Raw genomic sequence first — 20,627 nt, forward strand, 5'->3', positions numbered from 1 at the left:
TGCTCATAGCAACAGATATTCAAACCCATTCATATTTTCTAAAGCAAAGAATTGCTAAAAATTCAGTGCAAATTTTGAAGTCTGGCAGTAAATCTGAAGAAAGTTCTACATAAATCAGAGTTAGTGACAAGTTACCAAAAAAACCAAGATTCTCCCACGTAAGTGTATATTCTCTTGTTTCTAATGTAATAAAATCTGAGCCTTTTATTAGCTGCTGACTTCCAGATATAGCAAGTCTACAGCAGCTTTTAAGCTTGATGATTTTTCCCATCTACAAGTTAATTTTTGAAATAACAGAAAGCCTGTTCACAAATATAGTACTGAAAACGGCATCTAGTAGGAACGAAATTCACTAAGAATTGCCCAAGTTAATTATGTTTTTGGAAAACTGAGATTTACTGCATCAAAAAGTTTTGATACTGTTTCTAGTTAAAATGCTTGCATAAAGCTTTTAATTTCACAACAGAAGTTAAACAGCTAACATTAACTGGAAATTTTGATGCAACTGCTCATTTCAGCCACTACTAAAGAGAAAATAATGGTTGAGACAAAATTATGTGGATTATATTACAGTTTATGTTTAATAAAAAAGTTGGGGTTTTTTAATGCAAAGATGGTAGTTTTCAAAAAGAGCAATAAACAAATGAGAAAATATCCCAACTTACAGGAATATTATGGTCCTTTCTTCCTTTATGGGAGGAAGCAACATGAGCAAGGTACTGAATAACCTTCTTAGTGTTTTCAGTCTTCCCGGCACCAGATTCACCTCTGCAAAACATTTCAGACATTTTCCTCAAAATTAATTTTCAACAACTTATCAATCCTTTGTTTATAGCAAACCTCATTTCATCCCATTTATGGCTTTGACTACACAACAGACTTTCACTAACCATCTAAAACCAAAAGCACTGATGTTGCAGGGAACTACAAGATATTTGTTTAAAACACTTTCTTCATCCTAAAGATCTCCTTAACATTAAGATGTTGATACAATGCGTAACCTTAGTTTGATTAAAAACTTTTGACTGTATGCCTGAAGTCCTTTGTTACCTTAAGTGACAAGAAACAGACATGTCCTCTGCCTTGATCTCAAGGCCAGAGACAGAGTTTTTTCAGAGTGCAGATACATATTTTTTTTTAAATCATTATATATATGTGTGTGTGTGTGTATATACACATATAGTTTTATATTTAGCATCAGTTTAATATATTTTATATACCAGGAGCTGGTTATGAGAATTACCAAGTTGATGGAAACGTTCAGTATGTTTAGAAGCCAGTTTCAAAGTACAGTAAAACACATTTTAAACAAAAAGATTCTTTGTGCTGCTTATGACAGATTCTTAGCTAGTTTAAAAATATATTTATGGCCACAGGACTACATTAATTCATTAAGAAATTAATTTATTAGTGCAGAGTGGTAGAGTACGCAGATCAATAAAGATAGCAAACGCACCTTTTGTTTTTAAGATAGAGGCAGATTTAAAGCAGAACATGTTTAGACAGAATTTATTGCAAGGTTTACATATGCAATATTCTAGGCAGGAAATGTGACCAAGTTCACATCACTGCAGTCACAAATGATGTTACTACAGCTTTTTTTTTTTTTTTAACAGGTCTGGTCTTCAGATAAATCCACACATCAAAGGGATTACCAGGTCTAACTTAGCCATGATTCAATGGCAGTAGACTACTGGAGAAAGATCCCATTTCAAGTGAACCAACAACCACCACTAGCAACTCTGAAGTGTGTGAAGATTAAAAGGATTTTATTATAGGGATTTGCATGAAAAGAGTGAAAGTACTTGCGTCATTCAACAGTTGTTCAGAAATTAAAGTTTGGAAGCCAACTACTTTGTAAGAATGAGAAGTACACATTTTGTGTGCTTGAGTATTTCTCAGCTAAGATACTTTACAATGGAAATGTTAATTTACCATGGGAGAATTAAGCACGTTTCCTTTGCAGTCTTCATAAATACCTTCCTCCACCATGCTGCATATGCCAGTTTTGTAACTAGTCTGCATTTACTTAGGTACTTAGTACCTTCAGACCTGCACTTCTTGATCAGAAAGGCAGCTTAGAAGCATCCCTGTCCTCACATTACACTTAACATCTGCAAAAATGAGGCAATATAGCACTTGAAATTTTAACTTTGCATCTACAGAAAGGATATTACCCCAGATTTTCAAAGAGAATGGACTCTAAAACAATCTCATTTCTCCTTACCTTCCAATCCTCTTAAATCATGGAAACCCCACAGGACGACTGCGCTAGCACAGGTGACCTCTTGCTAAGAGATGGCAGTATGTGCATTTCTCCATCCATGAGCAAGAAGCAATGAGGACTGAAGAAGCTCGCTCACAGTAGCTTAGCAAAGTCATCACAGAAGAGTAGCCTACAAGAGCTAGGTACAAGCTTCAGGTGAAACAGCTCACCTGTTTGACATGACAGAACAGTATCAGCCCCTAGGTTTTGCAGGAGAAAACTTAACTGAAAACACCGCACAAAATTATTCCACAGACAAGCTGTGGTATACTTATCATAGCCTCAGTTACCAGATTGTGGCCTGCAACACTAGAGGGTTAACTAAAGGCAGCCTATTTTATTGATGACACCTCCTTCTCTGAAGCAACTACATCAACTTGTCTAAAACCATTTTTGTTCCATTTTTCCTCACAAGACAAACACTGTTGGAAAATAATACAGAATATGAAAGATTAGAAATCATTGTACTCAATCACTCAAAACTTTCCAGAGTTAGAGAGGGTAGTTCCCTTGAAACTTGTTGATTATGCTAGGTTTGCTTGTGCATGAAAAAACTTGGAAAGTATTACCTGAAGAGCTGGTTACAAAGACGATTACTCTGAGAATTAGCTAATGGCTAACTGGGTCTCCTTTCTGCCAAGATACCATCAATATGCAACACAAACTTGGTGTACTTTGGGACCACTACAAGTAGAACACCACATGTTGACTCTTAATGAAAAAATCCCATTTCTACCTGGCCCAGAGTCACCACATACAAGACAAATGCAAAGATTGATAAGTAGAAAAAAAGACCTCAGATGCCAATTCTTGCTTCTGAAGTCTATTTCTAGTTTCCCTTTGACTGTAGTGTTTACATTAACATAATTCATGACGATAAGCAATAAAAAAAAGCAGTCTTGCCTGTTTCTAGATGTGTATTAAAATATGCTTAATACTAAAACTATTCCAGCAGGTAAAAGAAGAAGAGAAGTATGGCAATATATACATTTACATTTTAAAACAATACAATTTGTTCTTATTGTCATGAGAGCTTGGGAACACACTGTTAGCTGTGCCTTTAAAACTCGATAAATAAACTTTTCTGTCAAATTACAGAAACAAAGTTTATTAACTTTTCAAGGAGGAAAATCTACTCTGACACATCCAGTGAAGAGAAAAATAGTACAATAAATACAGTCCAGATGTCGACTTTCTAAAAGGGCAGCACAGAATTTTAGAAGAGCCTACTAATCAACAGGCTTTTCTGGCATACACACCAGTAAAGCTTCATACAGCACAGGAAGGTCAAAAGCTTGCAATACATTCCTTTTGCTAAAAAGCCTTTAAATCTAATAATGGTGGTTTTTTTCAGAGAAAGTCTTTATGCAAGTTCTCATTCAAAAGCAACACTAATGGATGTTATCATCCTAGTTCTCCTCTCCCTGGAGCTTACAAGTATGCCAAATATTTCCTGCAGGATACAGTGTTAGATAGCTTTGCTGCCTTATAGTATAAAAGAATTAGAAGATTTAGGATAAAGTCCTCTTCGTTTATAGAAATAGTGACATCTGCATACTTTAGTTCTTTCCCAGGAGTGCAAACACACAGATTATAAAAATAAATTAAAATCTTCTACCTCTATCAACCTGCCCAAAAAAGGTAAACTTTTAGTAACACTATGTACAATATTTATGGAATGGAGATGGTATCATGAAGCTAAAGATTAACTTTTTCAAAACCTTGTTTTAATACAACTCAATTAATGTGTTACCATAAATTAAACAACTAAAACCCTTGGCAGAGATCCTAGCCTTACTTCAGTCAATGGCAGCTTTGCTAATGATTTCAGCAGGGTCATAATTTCACCTTCTTTATTTCAGTCTCAATTCCACTACTAGTAGAAACAAAGCCTTATGAGACTGAATTGAAATGCTATTATCAACTCCAGCCATGGGCTATGCCAAGCAGTGCATCCAAGTAAGCAAACCATCTGTAGCAATAGCCTCAGATTGGACGTATAAGGTTATTCCATCAATTATCTGAAGGATCTCTCCCTTACAAACTACGTTACAGAGGCAGGTCAAAGAAAGTCCGACAGTCGCTGGTAAATTCATGCAGTATCTAGAGTTAAAGTGCTTTTTCCCTAGAGCAGCAAAGGTTCTACTTTGAAGCAGCTTCAAGCACATTTAAAATAGGAAAAGCTTAGCTAGCATGAGCACTTTAAAGTTTTTACATGGTTTTAAATTCATTGCATGCAAAGCTATAGTGTCATTTTCGGTAAAGGAAAGTACTCTTCAGGCAAATTTATCTCAGCTACAATTTGGTTAGCAAAAATTAGTGACTGACTTCTCAACCAGCTGCAGGTTTTTTTTTTCCCCTGAGCAACTTGAGCCCAAGTCCTGCACAGAAGTAAAAGGCACTTCCTCTGCTGAACAGATTGCCATCTAGAAAAGAGGCAAAACAAACATAATGGGAGATGACTCCCAGGTCATAAAGCAAACAGGCAACAAGCAGGAAGCCGGCCATCTGACTTCCAGGAGAGCAGTGTGTTCTTCCCATTCACCCCACTTATAATGGCAGTTATTATTCCATCAACAGGTCAAACGACTGTCTGGGAAAGACCTATTCTAAGTGGAAACACTGTTCTAAAGGAAAACAGTAGTGAAACAGTTGCTTTTCTTACTGTCAAGCAGGTTTGAAGCATCTACACATCTTGTGACAGTTACAGCACTCAGCACAGCAGGACAAGGCAACACCACCACCTCTTCCTGAACTGGCACATGAGTTTCTGGATTTTAGGGAAGTCAAATTAGTTTAAAGTTGCCTACTGAAGTCCCACTGCAAGGACTAGCACCCTTCTACCACCACCCAGCTAACTATTAATTTCACTAGCAGATCAGGGCCTATGCAGGACATACAAAGTGTAGTGCCATGAGTCACACAGGACAGAAGGGCACAAAACCACACATACAAAGAAAACTTTGAAATTCAAAGACAGACTTTTCTTCATCCTACTACCTGTGCACAAAGTCTACTGGAAGCTAACAATATTTGTGAAGATAAGCATCTGGAATATATTAGGATGGTCAAATGCAGTTAGTGTCATCTATTCCATTATAGATTATCTCTGTGACTTAAATTACTGAAAAACTAACCAAACAAGCCAGTATTTTCCATGCTGGGAGCCTGGATCACTCTAACCTTTCCTCTGCCCTAGGAGTTTCAGTTTATTTCTATCATTCCTGATCAGCAGCAAGCTCTGGGATGAGAAGTTCATCTGGAAGCAGAAGGTCCTTCTGCAAAGAAGTGGCACCACCACCTTGAAACCTGGGCAAGTTCTCCTCAGTGCCCGATTTCACAAGACACGGGTATACTGACCCGCCGCTCACAGGTCCCATGGCCAGCAGTGCCTCATTTCATACAAAGCAGCCACTTACATAAGGCACCAAAACATGGAAGTATGCTCTTAAATTGTTTCTAGGAGAAAGTAACTGCATAAGTAAGAGCCCCAACAATGGTCTTTTGTCCTCACAACAGCAGTTGCAAAGAACAGAAGAGACACTTATTCTCAGACACAACTGAGCACATCTTCTGCCAGTTACAAATTAACAGATATTTACAGTCAAGGCCTGTAATTAAAAGGACGTCTTAATCACCTGGCTAATTTTCTGAAACAAAATAACTGATAGTTTGGACTAGCACAGAAGAGTCGCTAATTGGCTTTACTATTTACAAGGCTGCTTTATAGCTCCTTCATTTCTCTCTAGATGCTTCACATCATCTCGACACCAGTTGTCTAGGGAATGTTACAAGCTGGACTCTAGCCAGAGGTTGTATACAAAAATGCTTGGTATTTGCTGCTGTTGTCCTTTAATAAGCAGCCTCTATTCCCTCCACACCCCACCACTCCTACTGAAGCCAATTCAGATTAGATATCCTTGTACGGCTGCAAGCATCTGCTAAATGACTGTTTATCAAGCCCAGTCTCAGTTTGAGAATACCATAAGCTTGTGGTAAGACTCTCCAATTTAGACTACACTAGCTTAAAGTACAGTGCAGCACATTTTCATATTTGACTTTCCAAAAGTTGCCTTGCAGCTAAAGACAACAAAGCCAGAAAAGGTTTGAGTATTTGTCAGATTCCTAGTATACCACAACAGAAATTTCTTCATCTTGGTCATCAGCTTCCAACAGCCTAGCATGCCCATTTAACATTAACAGACAGCAATAATCAAAGAGAAACAACAAAACTTAGCAAAATGTCAGCAGCTGCAGCTTCTCAAAGAAAAAAAAAAAAGCCTGCAAAGCTGTTCATTACAACTCTAAATCTTACAGAAATGAAAAAGAGTACAGTGAGGTACGTGTGCATCGCAAAGTTAGCACCACTTTTCTGTAATTGATTTCTTAGGATGCTGGGTTAATACAGGCTGATAATGTACTTAGAAGCTAGCAGGAACAAGAAGTTGCTGGAACTAGATATATTTTCCTTTCTTTTCAGCAAACTAAGAATTTACAGACAGAAGATCCTAAATAAATTTTCATTTGCACTCCAGTCAAGGGGGAGTGATTAGATGGAAGCTAGTTAACTCTAGCTTCCCAGAGAAGTGCTGGTTTTGGGGATTGCTTGTTTGCTTTTTATTGGAAAGCTTGATGAACTAAACTACAAAGCAACAGAGAGCTCAAGCAACCTTACTAACAATTTGTTAGTGGTTAGCATCCCGAGATTAAACCATCCAACTTCAAAGCTAAAAAGAAATTATCACCATTATTGTTTGTGCAGCTCCTCCCATCTCATCATTAACCAGGCAATAATCTGGCTTTCACCAGTGTCTGATAAATCATCCAATGGAGTCAGGAACTGCAGGTGTATGTGCCTGTGCACATATTTGGGTTTTTCAGTTGGTGAAAGGCCAAAGGACACATAAGAAATCACATCACTACTACCTGAGGAAATCAGGGTTATACCACAGAGCAGGTAGAGTCCTTCTGGACATGGGAAAGTGACTTTTGTTTCACTTGGAGAAAAGCCTCTCTATAAGTAATTTCATCAAAAAGTTTCTCCCATGAACTCTGTCCCTGGGGCTCAAATACAAACCAATTTACAAGAACAGATGTGGCTGGGGGAAAGGGAGGGCCACAATGAAACAAATGAAAGACACCAGAAGAAAGGAAGTCCATGCATAAATATCTATAACATCATATGCTACTAACTCAGAATAAAGCCCTGTAGACTAGTCTCCACAGCAACGCCATTGTCTATACTTGGTTCCCTAGAAGATGGGAAGTGGAAAGGGAACAGAACAGAAGGTAACAAAAAGAGAGGAAGATGGCACACCATGTTTGTTCAGAGAATACTCTTATTTCTACAGCAAGAGCAGGAAGTCATCTATGTCATCACATCTGGATTGGAGAACTGAATGACAGCCACATCAGCTAGCAATCCAAGTAATACCCTGCTGAAGAACCAGCTTCCATGTTAGGTGAAGGACAAGAGGTTCTGCGGAGACAAGCATCCAGAGAACACGACAGTGGTTTTTCCCCTTCCCCTCCTGGTATTAAGTTTGACTTTGAGAAAATATTACTAACTTTAAGATCACCAGTTTATGCAAAACTCCTCATGGAACATCAGCAGGTGATGAAGTTGAGACAGGAAACCTCCAAGTAATCCCACTACATTCAAAATAATGAGATGTGATGAGAGGCATGCTTGGAGAACCATCCATCAAGGCTAACCCACTCCACACGATGCATTGAGATGAATGCCTGTTATCTGCAGCATTTCAATGGAATACAGATTATTCTTCAGCACAATTCTTTTGGGGGGGGGAGGGGGTGGGATCAAGATAATTCTCAGCAAACTGTATTCCTCAAATCCACCTGCATACCTCAACAGGAATACTGCCTGCATGCTGTCCTGTCATGCAAACAATGACTAGTCTCTACCAAATGCTGAACCAACCTGGATCATTAGGCACTGTTATTCCTGAGACAAAGCATGAACAAATCTCCAAGTGTCTATGTAATATCCAAGATAAGACATTCTTTAATGTAGCTGCAAAAGTGGTTTAACTAGGTTAGCAAATACACTAAGTGACACCCTTGCAGCTTCATGACATGTTTGGACACAGCTAGCTATTTACTAGAATAGTGACTGCATGAAGGTAACTGCAGGCCTTTCTGGGGAAAGATTGGTATTTCCAATTCCGATGGACAGGTGAAGACAATGAAACAGCCTCAGCTTTAAGGTGCACACTTTCATGCCTAGGGTCAAAAATACCATATGTACCAGATATAAATCAAGATTCAGTTATCTATTGAGTCCAGAAGGATCAAAAGCTTAAGGTCATCTTGCAGATGAGGTAGTAACAGAACTGAAGACAAGTGTTTAAAGGTTTTCCAAGGTAAGTATGAATGAATCACACATTCACTAAGTTAGAACCAAACAAAGGAAGGCACCTGGAAAAGTGCAGAGATGGTCTTTGAAGACGAAGAACAGAAGAACTGAAACCAAACCCAAAGGCTTGAAATAGCACCAATTTTACACCCAAGAATGCCCTTGAGAGCAGCACTCCTGGCTGTCAAGACAAAAAGGGAGCTGGATCAAGAGACCAGGTAAGGTGTTGTTCAAATACTACTATTACTTGAGAGCTGATCTAGCCCCCTATTCTAAAGGCCATGGAAGGTAAAAACACAGGAAACTTGATCAACTACAGAGAGGGAGAGATAGGCGAAGATGCTAACCAGACAGGCCTTCATCAAGCAATGGGAGAGACTTATCTCCAGGATGTACACAAAGACAATTACAGTCAAGGCAGTCAGAGACAGGAGAACAACAGGCACACCACAACTGTCCACTCATCTAAATGCACAAGTCAAGGGATGTTTTCTTTCTCACTAGCTAGCTTGAACCACTCCTACTGGAGAAAAGAAAGAGTATTCTGAGGACTTTCAGCTCTACTAAAGATCAGGGTCAATCAGGTGATCCAGGTCCCAAGACAACAGGTTTGGAATGAGATGTCTCAAGCCTTTTATGAACTGCCAAAGGAGTTTCTGAAACCACCTCCCATGCGGTTAAGACACACTCCTTTCACATTACTTATTCCTGCCTTAGTCTAAGACCTGTAAAACCAGTGGCATGGAAGGGAAATACACACAGTTTACCTCTTCACCACAGAATCAGCAAAGCAATAGAAGTCCTGGACACTAGCCCACTCTTGATCAAAACAAGAGACCTCCTTTTAGCCTGCTACACAAGGGAGTTTACCATGGCCTTGTTCCATTCATGAAGAGGAATTAACATCCCAGCCAGTCAGATGTCAGGTACTGAGTTTGTAATGCAAACCTGACAAAAGAATACAGCTCTCCCATGAAGCCCATGGGGGAAACCATGTTAGGGACAGTACTGCAGCAGGCAGCTGTCTTTATAGTCTATCTGTTCAAAAGATACATGCAGGAGAATACAAACGGTTTTGATGGCACTTCTCTCTGAATTGGACACATTGCTGAAAAGCAGCCCAAGACAAACCTATTTTAAGAGAAAAATGTTTATTAACCTGAACAGCAGTCTGGTAACCCCTACTATTCTTTTTTATAGTCAGCGTCTAAATGGTGCTGATGGTTAGACAGCATTAGCAAGGTCTCCTGGGCTATGGTGGAACATTGGTGTTCAACTTCAAGGTGACAGAAACACCTTGGATCCTACCATCTATCATATCATGTGTCTTCATACTCTCAAAAGGTAAGACCTAGACTGGATGTTCTTTGGTTCTGTACATGCAGTTTGGAGAAACGATGCCTTACCTTTCATAATTCTGAGGCCAGAATGTGGACAGATCTGTCCACATTACTAAGGAAATTTGTATTTCCTTGTAAACCATGTTCAGTGATATTGATCTTTTTAACCTTTTTTTTTCTTCACGTGGCTGTGTAAGAACTTCAGTAAGAAATGCAGGTTAAAGAAGCAAGACAGCCAATAGAACCTGGAATCTGTGGCTCAGAAATGCAGCTTTATGAAGACTCTGCCACTTCTGTTAATTGTAGCCTTTAACACTGGTACAACCAAGACACTGAATTGAAGGTAGCAAAACTTGTCCAGTGTCATGGTACTAATAGTTTCAATACTTAGCTTTGTGATATGATTCCAGGACAGTGCTGAAATCCTTTGGAGATGTATTGTTTACTGCTTCTTAGCACCAGCTTCTGAAATTTTACATGGAGTAGATTTGCCACCAACATTTTACATGTCCAACAGAAGAGACGTCCTCAGGGCCATCTCTGAGGGTCTTAATATTAGGACTGCACTCAGAGCAGTCCCCAGCAGCTCCAGACTTCAGTACTGGATATGGTCACATTCTCCTGAGGTCTGACTGTAGGGACATACATCCATTCCCCACCCCTCACCATCTGCAAGCAAGCATCCCTCTGCAAAGGGATGTACAGCAAGCAGCTTGTCAACTGCCTAGCCAAGATGGGGAACCTATCACACGATCCAGATATTTCATGCTTAAGTGTGTTATACCAGGCATAAACCAGGATTCAATTATCTATTCAGTACAGAAGGATCAAAAGCTTATGGTAACATTACAGGTGAGGTAATAATAAAATTGAAGACAAGGGAGCTAAAAGGCTTTCCAATTTGCAAATGAACAGATCAAACATTCATTAAATCCTGTAGCACTGCCATTCCAACCTTTGTGGTCTCAGCTGACCATATAAAGGAGTGCAAGGTTCAGGCATAGGCACAAAACATGAAGCTACTTCAAAAAATTCACCTGAGGCAAGCTCATACTGTCGAAGCATCCACAAATACACAAGAACAAAGCATTTCTTTTCACTCTGGGATTCCATCCCTGTTTTGAGGGCTATTTTGTACATTGCACATGAAGTAGTCATCACATGAAAATAGAAGTCCTACTAAGAGCAGGAACCACTGACCTAGAGAAGCCTGTGTTAACTGGATCAACTTTTATCTTAGCTACAGAACTGTATTTGCTTCTGTGTCCTTAAGCCCCATGAATCTTGTACTCATAGTATCCATAGTTCAAAAAAGCATGGCTTGAAAGGATCCACCTTCAGTCTTGTCTGGAGCTTGATAGTTAGAGGCACTTTTGGAGGAAGCAGGAGATGAAGATATGAATCCCTTCATGTCAAGAAGGAAACTGAATCCAGGTCGCTTTCCAGCAATTAATCTAACCATTGAGCTATTTCAGGAAGCAGGCATCCTCACGAACTATGGCCTCAATGCAACTGGTATGCACTGGCACACAGCATGGTCATCTGATCACGTAACCAAGTCAGAGGCATGCAAGGTACCGTATCTTCCCTCTCTCCCTCAGATAATTGAATATGTTAAGTTATACCCAAGACTGCTAACTGCAGGCAGTTTCAGAATGGAGCCAAGGTGTGGTTTCACAACACAGATGAATCATCCTAACCCCCAGGGTGCTACCAACAGGGACAGTTCCCCTCCTGCATGTTCATACCTCCTGCTTCAGGCTAGCACTCTCCTTTGAGCCCACAGTGTGCAGACCCAGAGAACGAAACTGCTGCAAAGGATTATTTTGTGGCAAGGTCAGTTTTCTCCCAGCTTTGCTCCCTGAACTAGCTTACGTTGGTTGCCAATCCCCAATGGTAGCACAAGAGGCTGCAGAAACACACAGCTTATGTGGTAAATGAAAGGAAACTGGATCACCTCTTTTAACAGCAGCCGAAAGACAGATTAGCTCGGTAGTGTCATTAACCTGAAAGCACATTCATATTCTGAGTAGCCCACCATTGCATTTCCAGATCCCAGAGAAATTTAAGCTGAAGCTAGAAATTTGCTCCTGGGTGGGGCAAATTCAGGTGCACACAGAGAAAGCAAAAGGAAACCTTAATGTCAACTTCAGAGTTCTCCTGTTTGAAGCAGATCCAAAGCTAAGCTGTTGCTCAGCAGTGTTTCTAGACCAACTTTTGATTCACATCCCCCTTGGGCACTACACATTGAGTAGTTACAACAAAGCATTTCAGACAGATGTACACTTTTGAAAGCTTTTTATTTCTGATTCAGGTCTCTTGACTGGCATTTTTAAACTACATTTCTTAAGTAGCACATGCCTATAAAACTTTCAATAAGGTGGTGAATTATGGTATTAGAAGAATATATCCCCATATTAAATATCACTTCATGCTACATCTTTAACCATTAGTCACTGCCTGTCAAGATTAAAGACCAAGTTTTGACTACTACAGCTGTATCAAAGACCCCTTTCACAATACAGATTTCCAAAAATGCCCAAATGAAAAGTGTTCACTTACGTGCAGAGAATTGATTGGTCCTCACGGTCTGCAAAACAAGAACAAACATTGTTATAGTTTTTTGTTTATACTGTCCTGTAATTTGCAAGACAGTTTCTTTTAAATGAACATTTAAAAACCACAGCTTTTCAGCTTAACAGTTCTAAGGACACTCTCAAGCAATTTTTATAATATCCCTTAAACGTTCCAGTTCACACACACACCCCCCTCAAACAACAGCTTAGACATTCCTGAAAGTTCTGCCATTTCATATAATAAAGCCAAAATTTTGGTTAAATTTAGTAATAATCCATGGTAATATTTTTAACCATCTTTTCAGATAAAGCTGGCCCAACGTTTTATTCTGTATGCACCCTTTCCCAGATTAATCAAATAATTTAGAATCTTAACTATTAAGTGAGAAGAAAAACAGTTTCAAGTACACAATACTAATGACCAGACACTTGGAAATAGCACTAACATCTCCAGCAAACAAGTGCTTTACTCTACAGCTTTTTTTTTTTCTTTTTTAAATTAACATGCAAGCCTGAAGTGCTTCCATAATTTAGCTTATTCATTAAAGACTTGTCAAAAGGAGATCCAGGGAAATACTGAACAGAGCCGAACTCCACAATATGGTGTGGCTCAGCACTTTTGTGACACCCACTGCTGCGCTCACGACCTTTGAGAAGAATGCCTGAAGGTCAGTTATACCCTGCAAGAGGTATTTGATAATTACAGGATCTTTACAGAATATATTTCAACATCATACACTCTATATTAAAAACTATATAATCCAAACACTTAAATATACCTGCAGAAAGTAAAATGTTAAAGGTGTTCTCCACCCCGTTTGAGCCAGGTTTTTCAATGAGTTCAACATCTTTTTCATAAATCTGCATCACAAAGATCTTGCTTTTACACTTCAGCTGTTTGTCACTAGCTCCGAAAGAATCCAATTGCCTCCTGCAAGCTCAGAACCTCAAACAGGTTTTGAGTCTGTTCTGACTGGTAATTTGTAATGGATTACATTATAATAAATAAAATCAAGCTTTATTTTGTTCAAGTGTAAAGCTCAGGACTACATGTTAGACTCCCTGCCACTCTCCGCATACAGCCCTTCTTGAACACAACGCTCTGATGGACCACAGAAAGGGAGTATTTGGTAATGTGATGATCATTATTCCCTCTAGGACACAGAGTCCAGTAGTAGCAGGATGAACAGACAGCTTCTCAGTTGCTACAAGGCAGCTTCCCCACATGCTTAATAGGTTTGAAACAGATCTATGTCCATATATACAGCCTCAATACATTTATGACCATTTCTGGTAAGCAGAGTAATATAAACAACATTTCACATTGTTTCAAAATGGGTCCAGAAAAACTATTGTTCTGAGTTGCAAATTACTGCTGAGTTTTGCAGACTATGAAACCAGTCATCCTATGTAATGAGCTGAGTTCATCACACTGTTGCATAACAACTAGTATTGAAGCATAATTTCTACTTTAGCTAGGTAGCATCTAAAAAAAAAAAAAATCTCCACAGTGAGTTGCATTTCCTCCCATTACACTGCCTGATGAACAACCCTGATACAACAACAGTTCGTGTTCAGCCACATCAGCTCCCTGAGCAGGCTTGCCACGCAGCAGCAGAAATACAAGTTTCAGCACAGACAGGCAGGACTGCCGATTGGGGCACAGACACGTGGATTTAGATCAGCACGGGCTGCCATGGAGCCTGGCAACCAGGACATACAGCAAAAATAAAGACAGGCTGCTGTTGAAGGGGCAATTGTGTCCTGTCCCCTTCCTCCAGCTCTGGCAGCACTCATGTCATCAGTGTAGCACAGCCAAGAGGTGAGCAGTAAAGCTCCCTGACAAACTGTTTTTTGGTTTGATTTGCATTGAGCTGAATCAGTGCCCTCATACACTGCACAACTATACAAAAAAACTGTACTGGTGGAAGGGAGACCTCAGATCCGTTTTCTACACAACAGCCCCAATGTACCTTGGATCAAAAGGCTATCTTCATACAGACACAATGCTTCTAAAAAAAAAAAAACAAACCAGCTAAAAAAGACCTGGTATCAGCAAAATATGGTTATTTTAATTAGTTTATGAATAGAAAGTTTGAAGGACATGAAGTCAAGTCTTTCAAAGCAGGCAGATGCCACCACATCTTGCTGCAGTTGGCTAAACCATAGGCTTGCGGACTGCACTGCTGGCAAGTTTTAGACTACATTTTAACATCAAGTATGACAGAAAATATGAGGTGCTTTCTGACTGAAAAATGTTAAAAACATGCAAACAGTTGTACCTTCAACCTCTTATACTAGCTTGTTCAAAAACTGCAAGAAATACCAGTGATCCTCTTACCCCGTTGTGCAGACAAACTGTACTGGGTTGCACTTGACCAGGAGCGCAAGTCAAATCCTGCACCCCTGTGACTATCTGTGTCCTGCAAGCAGATGTTACCTCCAAAAATCCTACCTACAGGGTAACAAATAGAGCAGAATGATTGTAGTAGCACAGCAGAAGAATATTAGTTTAGATTATTAAAAGTGGGAAAGAAAATAAGATTGTAAAAGTTGGTGATACACCTGACAAGACTGCAGTGATCATTTTCTACTGTCATAATGACAATTACTGGATCATTTTCTACATCTGTATGATGTACAGCAACTCCTGTACAGACACAGCAAAAAAAAAAAAAAAAGAAGGGGGAAGCCTGTGACTGCAAGGAAAAAAAAAAAGCTGAGAGTAGGCAAAAGCAGTGGGAATATGACAATAGAAACAAGAAAACACTCTAAAAATAAAGTTTATGTTCCTCTGGTTTTGATATACAGCAGCCGGTCTTGCAAGTCCTACCAGAAATAACTTTTTGCTACCAGCAGGAGACAAAGCCCAGAACTCCAGCACCAGTCAGATGTACTGTATGCCCACTTGACAGCATAAACTAGAAAAAAGTGCTACTTTCTGACCCTGACCTTTTTCCAGGGGTAGCTAACAGTGACTCCTGCACTTCACAGGCAACTCCATAAGCCAGCAAAAAATCAAGATAACATAGGACAGTACAGTTGTTCTTTTAGAAGAAAACTGCTGAATGAATGCCAAGTTGGTACCAGGAGTAGAGTGGAAAGTTAATATTTCCTAGGTTTAGTATTTATTGAGACATTTTCTAAAGTGACAACTTGATTTTCCCCTTTCTCATTTCCCAAGAATAACCTCTCTCTGTAATTTTGTCACTGTAGCTAAGCCACTTCAAAAAAATAGTTGCCTCTAAACTACAGCTCTTCAGTTTATCACTTCTTAAAAACTTAAGAACACAAGTAACATTTGCCTTGAAATTGAAAGTAGTTTATTTGAAGGCAATGTGCATTTGTCAATGCTTTGTATCATGACATATTTTACCTGTCAGTTTACCATGCAAAGCTAGTGTTCTACAACATGCAAGACACTATAAATGAATTTTCTTATGCAATTAGTCCTAGAGAAAGTCTACAGAGTCCAGACAGTTGCATGCATTTTGTCATTGCCAAAATCTCCAGCAAGTGCAGCAGAGCTTTTTTATTTTCTACGTCCGTGAGCGTGAACTGACACAGACCTATAAAGTAAGTTATCTGGTACTCGAATATGTTACTCCAAATCCATTTTACTGTGTCCACCTGGACTCTGAACCTCACAAACTATGAAAATGGAAGCAAGACAACAGCAAGCTTCAAGTTTTACCTTCTATCACTTACGTATGCTAATGGCCAGTTCCCACATCTAGCACTCAACTAACAATAACAAAAAATTACTGCTTGAAGGCTCAGGATGATGTTTCATATGTTGTCAAATGCCAGATGCCCTTTGTCCCAAGAACAAGAGTTGATCTCACTAACCCATTCCAAAAAAGATTCTGACAAAATTACTAACATGGAAGAGTTATTTATGGTTTGTTTGTTTTTATTTTCTCCTCCCCCAAATAACACAATTTATCTGTAGTCTCAATTTCAAAGCAGCTGGTCCCCTTCCTAAAGGCTCCAAGGAGCAGTAACTACCTATCTGCTAGCCTATATTTTGAAAGAACTGAGCCCTTATCTGGCACTCTTGCCAGATTTGTTATCTGGGGCAGGGAAGAAGTACTAAACTTCTCATCTTTGGACATATATCTCAACAATATTTTCAAAAAACTGCATGATTCTCTGTGACCCAGCTTCAACCTGAAGGGCAGCAGGCAGCCCACAAGACAGATATTTTTTTTTTTTATGACAGAGAACATGCCTAAGTCTTAAAAATAATCTGCCATCCTTTGCAAAATTTTTACTAGCATTTTTTTATTAAAGCCACAGTTTTGAGGTGGTTGTTCATGGAAACCTAAAAATATTTGGAAAACACTTAAGTTTCTGCATATGTCTTATGATTCTTAAGAACCGACCAAAAACATCTCTCTCTAGCAAAGTCTTCATGAGATAACATTAGTCTAACATCAGACAAACAGATCTGTAGGAATATATAAAGACTAGACCAATTCAGCAAATCCCTTGGGGCTTATAAGCAAATTGCAGCAGTAAAAAGCAGAAAAATTTAGCAGGCAATCCTCATCTCCCACCTTTAGAGCAACTAAAATAGGAAATACAAATAAATTACTCTCATGGACAGCATTAGCAAATTTGACATTAGTTGTCTCTGTTACTCCATGCAAAGGGTGAGAAAGTGTATTGGTCTGGAATGGTTGTTTAACTCCAGACAAAGTCACAATGGGTACATTACATTTTAAGCATGTAAGCAGACAATTTAGTGGGGGAAAAAGAAGCACCTTTAAGACAACTTAGATAACACAACTTTTGCTATCTGCATAAATACATTTCAAGTTACTCCCATATAACTCAATACAGTTTCATTATAAGGCTGAGCCAAACTAAAGACTTCCAGTTTCTTAGAGCAAGGTGTCACATTTCTACCACACCAACAGCACAGTTTCTGTCCTCTGAGCAGACAGTGGTGCTTGTCTGACCATAGGTTAAAGCAGCTCGGCTCCTAATCAAGAGACTCAGTCAGTCAGTTTAACTCAACCAGATGAATATAAGCATGAGGACAAGTATGTTGTAAGAGGGGATGAAATAAGAGGACCAAGCTCTTAATTCAAGCTACATCCATGACAGCAACCCTTTTGTTTTAAACCAACACCAAAGTCCCACGGCAATCTATCACTTCACTTCAGATACATAGCTTGGAGTCAAATATATCCCAAGGTCTTCAAACTACACTGAACATCATAACAGTCAAGTTGCATAGAGAACTGTTAGTACAGCATTCCTAATTTGAAAAACAAAGTTTGAAAATTATGCAGAGTCTATGAATAAAAACAAAATTTGATCTTCTGCTTATGAAATAATCTTTCTATAGACTAGCATGTCCTTTTGAATGGAAGAATTTGGAAGCACAAAGGCAATACAACTTGACACTAGCCTTAGGCTGAAGCTCCCCCACCGCTGTAATTCAACTTGAGCTGCCATTGATGTCTGTCTGCTTCCTCTGCCCAGTTTCACACCATCCTGTTCCTCCTTTTGAACCAGCAGCCGACTGCACAGATGCACGTGATGCTAGTTCAAGTAGCTGATGGAACTAGCAAAATTTAGTTTTCAACCAGATCAGCTCCCTGATCCAGTTTATAATGCAGCCACACAAACACTGAAATTAGTGTATGGAAAGTGAGAGAATCACCTCTTGTACCAGCTACCCACGCTCTGATCACCCTAAAGCTACTTCAAAAAGCACACTCCCCAGCTCAGGTTACCTGCAAACCATTCCCAACTGGATAACTGCTGCCAGCAGAAAGTGCCACCTCCTCCATCCCCAGCATATATTCACACTGCCTCCCTTGAGCCAGCACTGGTAGTCACCTACAATGAACCAGTCCATGAGCCATACTAGCAGAAAAGTAATCCTATCAAAATGTGTATCAAAAAGTGGCTAATGGTTAGATCAGCTTATGCTGTATCAAGCTATATGTTTAGAATTTGGAAGTATCAGATATTGAACCATTGCTTTCATTCCTGCTCTCCTCCTCCTTCTGCTTCTACCCAAAGGAAGACTGTCACACCTCAAGACAAGAATAAGCTGCTGTGTTAAACACCTACTGTCATAGAGCTGAAAGACATCTTACTGATGCAAGAAGCAGCAGCCACATTAGGGAAACCCAGTCACACAACACTGAACAGTACAAACACTTTGAAGAGAGGCCAAGGAGAATTACCAGAATACAAGAAGGACAAGAAGAATTACAGCTCGAAAACCATTTTTCCCTACAATCTCTTAAACCTACTTTGCTCTAGCCTCCCCAGAGGAATATGCTCTGGGGACAGCAATTGGCAGCTTCTCAAACCAACCTGTTGCTTGGCTACAAAGGAGTTGCCATGTTTTCTTGTTTGAAAATCCAGTAAGAACAGATCCTGAGTTTACCTTACTATGTACAGATAATAAAATGCATGAAGTTTTGACTGTCAGAATACAAAACATTTTACTCCATATCCCTTCTCTCACCAAACTATGAAAGGATTTTTTTCCCCAACTAACAGACTAGACCCAACAAAACCCCTGTTAATTTTGGGGAAGGCTCCAGATGTACATTAAACACATTTGTTGGGTAATTGGTTCAGGCAGGATGTTCCGAGAAGTCATAGCTCAAAGCTATAGTCTGTCTACAAAGAATTACTGTATTTTAACAAAGCAGCTTTTCTTAAAAGCATGACTTAGTTCTGCTTTGGTCACACTATAGTTATTCATAAACTGATACAAGATAATCAAACAGAAAAGGAAGAATCTGTCATCAAGTTCCCTACCGAAACTCAAAGGCTGTAGCATTGCAAACACAGAAATTTTATCACAGAACAGAGCTTACAAGTAAACAGATGCCCACCCTCTACAACTGTCTTTGCTCCAATTGCCCTTTACTATATTGATATTTTAAGTATTGCAAATGCCCAGATCTGCCTTTATCCCTCACAATTTGACTTGGAATGAATGGAAGAACCCATTTGGAGCTACCCCACACAGTGAACTGCCCAACTAGAAAGCAAATATGCAAATATATGAAAACAATTCCACAGATGTATTATCTGCTTTCAGATTTAATGTATCTCCGATTACTTTGACAGCAACTACAATTCTTGTCAAACACAGCAACTTTCATACAAACATTGACTGTCTCACAATCCTGCCACCTTTCCTATAAGTATCCTCCTTTTTGCATCAAGTCTTTGTTTAGGTAAGAACATGAAATAAGTGTGCCAAGATAAAAACGTTAATTCTAGGAAAGCAGTGAAAATGGATGTATGTGAGTATTAACCTGCTTTCCCAATTCCGGTTGAAGAAAAAGTTATGGGCTACTACACTGCCAGCCATCAATCAGCTGGAAATTACGGAGAGGGAAACAGTTCTTATTTGCAGGTATGTCAAGGGTTGTCCTTCCCAAAACCCAAGTGCAAGACACTTGCGGATCATTCATTTTGACACAGCCTTTCCTTTTATCGCTCTAGAGCATGAAATACCTATTTAGCAGTGATAAAATGACAGCCCCATTTCTGTAGCAGGCATAACCAAAAAAGTTGCTGGTTTTGTTGGGGTGGAGGAAGCAACTTCTTTGGTATTTCTCAAATGGGAGAAATTGTTGTCTTTCTAAAAAGAGGCAGTGGTGTAGGGGGAATGGAGGGCTCTTGTTTATTTTTAGACAGTATTTAATACTCAGGTGCCATAGACCATAAACCAAGAAAAGCTTGGTTCCCTGGTCAATAACCTTGTTTGTTGTGGATGTAAGGCTTGGAAGATCTGTGTGTATTTGCCCTCTACTGTAGGTGAACAGGCTCAAATATCAAACTATTCAAGGACATTTAAAAATTGAATTCCTGACAAGTTTTGTGAAAACGGATCACTGCCTGGAGGAAGGAGACCTTCCTATCAACACAGATTTTGCTGCTGCCAGAGCATTCACAGGACCAGGTCATAAAAGCTACATAACATTATAAAGCACTCAGGTGGTCTGACAATCTACCATTCTTTGATTCCAAGCTCTGAATAACTTTTTATTCCTTTTTTTTTTTTTTTCTTTAAACCAAGTTCT

The 20,627-nt window shown here is 39.3% G+C and overlaps 1 protein-coding gene across 3 annotated transcripts in view; it reads right to left on the bottom strand.

Moving 5' to 3' along the window:
• MYH10 (myosin heavy chain 10) overlaps positions 1-20,627 on the bottom strand; it is a 104,398-nt gene that overhangs the window by 53,116 nt on the left and 30,655 nt on the right. For all 3 annotated transcript variants that reach the window (XM_069798876.1, XM_069798874.1, XM_069798875.1), the window contains exons 4-5: positions 12,545-12,572; positions 666-768 (exon numbers count right to left, since the gene is read on the bottom strand). In XM_069798876.1, coding sequence (XP_069654977.1) covers positions 666-768; positions 12,545-12,572 — 131 coding nt within the window. The remainder of the gene's footprint in view (positions 1-665; positions 769-12,544; positions 12,573-20,627) is intronic.

The sequence above is a fragment of the Haliaeetus albicilla genome, chromosome 12, assembly GCF_947461875.1.
Source record: "Haliaeetus albicilla chromosome 12, bHalAlb1.1, whole genome shotgun sequence".
NCBI lineage: Eukaryota > Metazoa > Chordata > Aves > Accipitriformes > Accipitridae > Haliaeetus > Haliaeetus albicilla.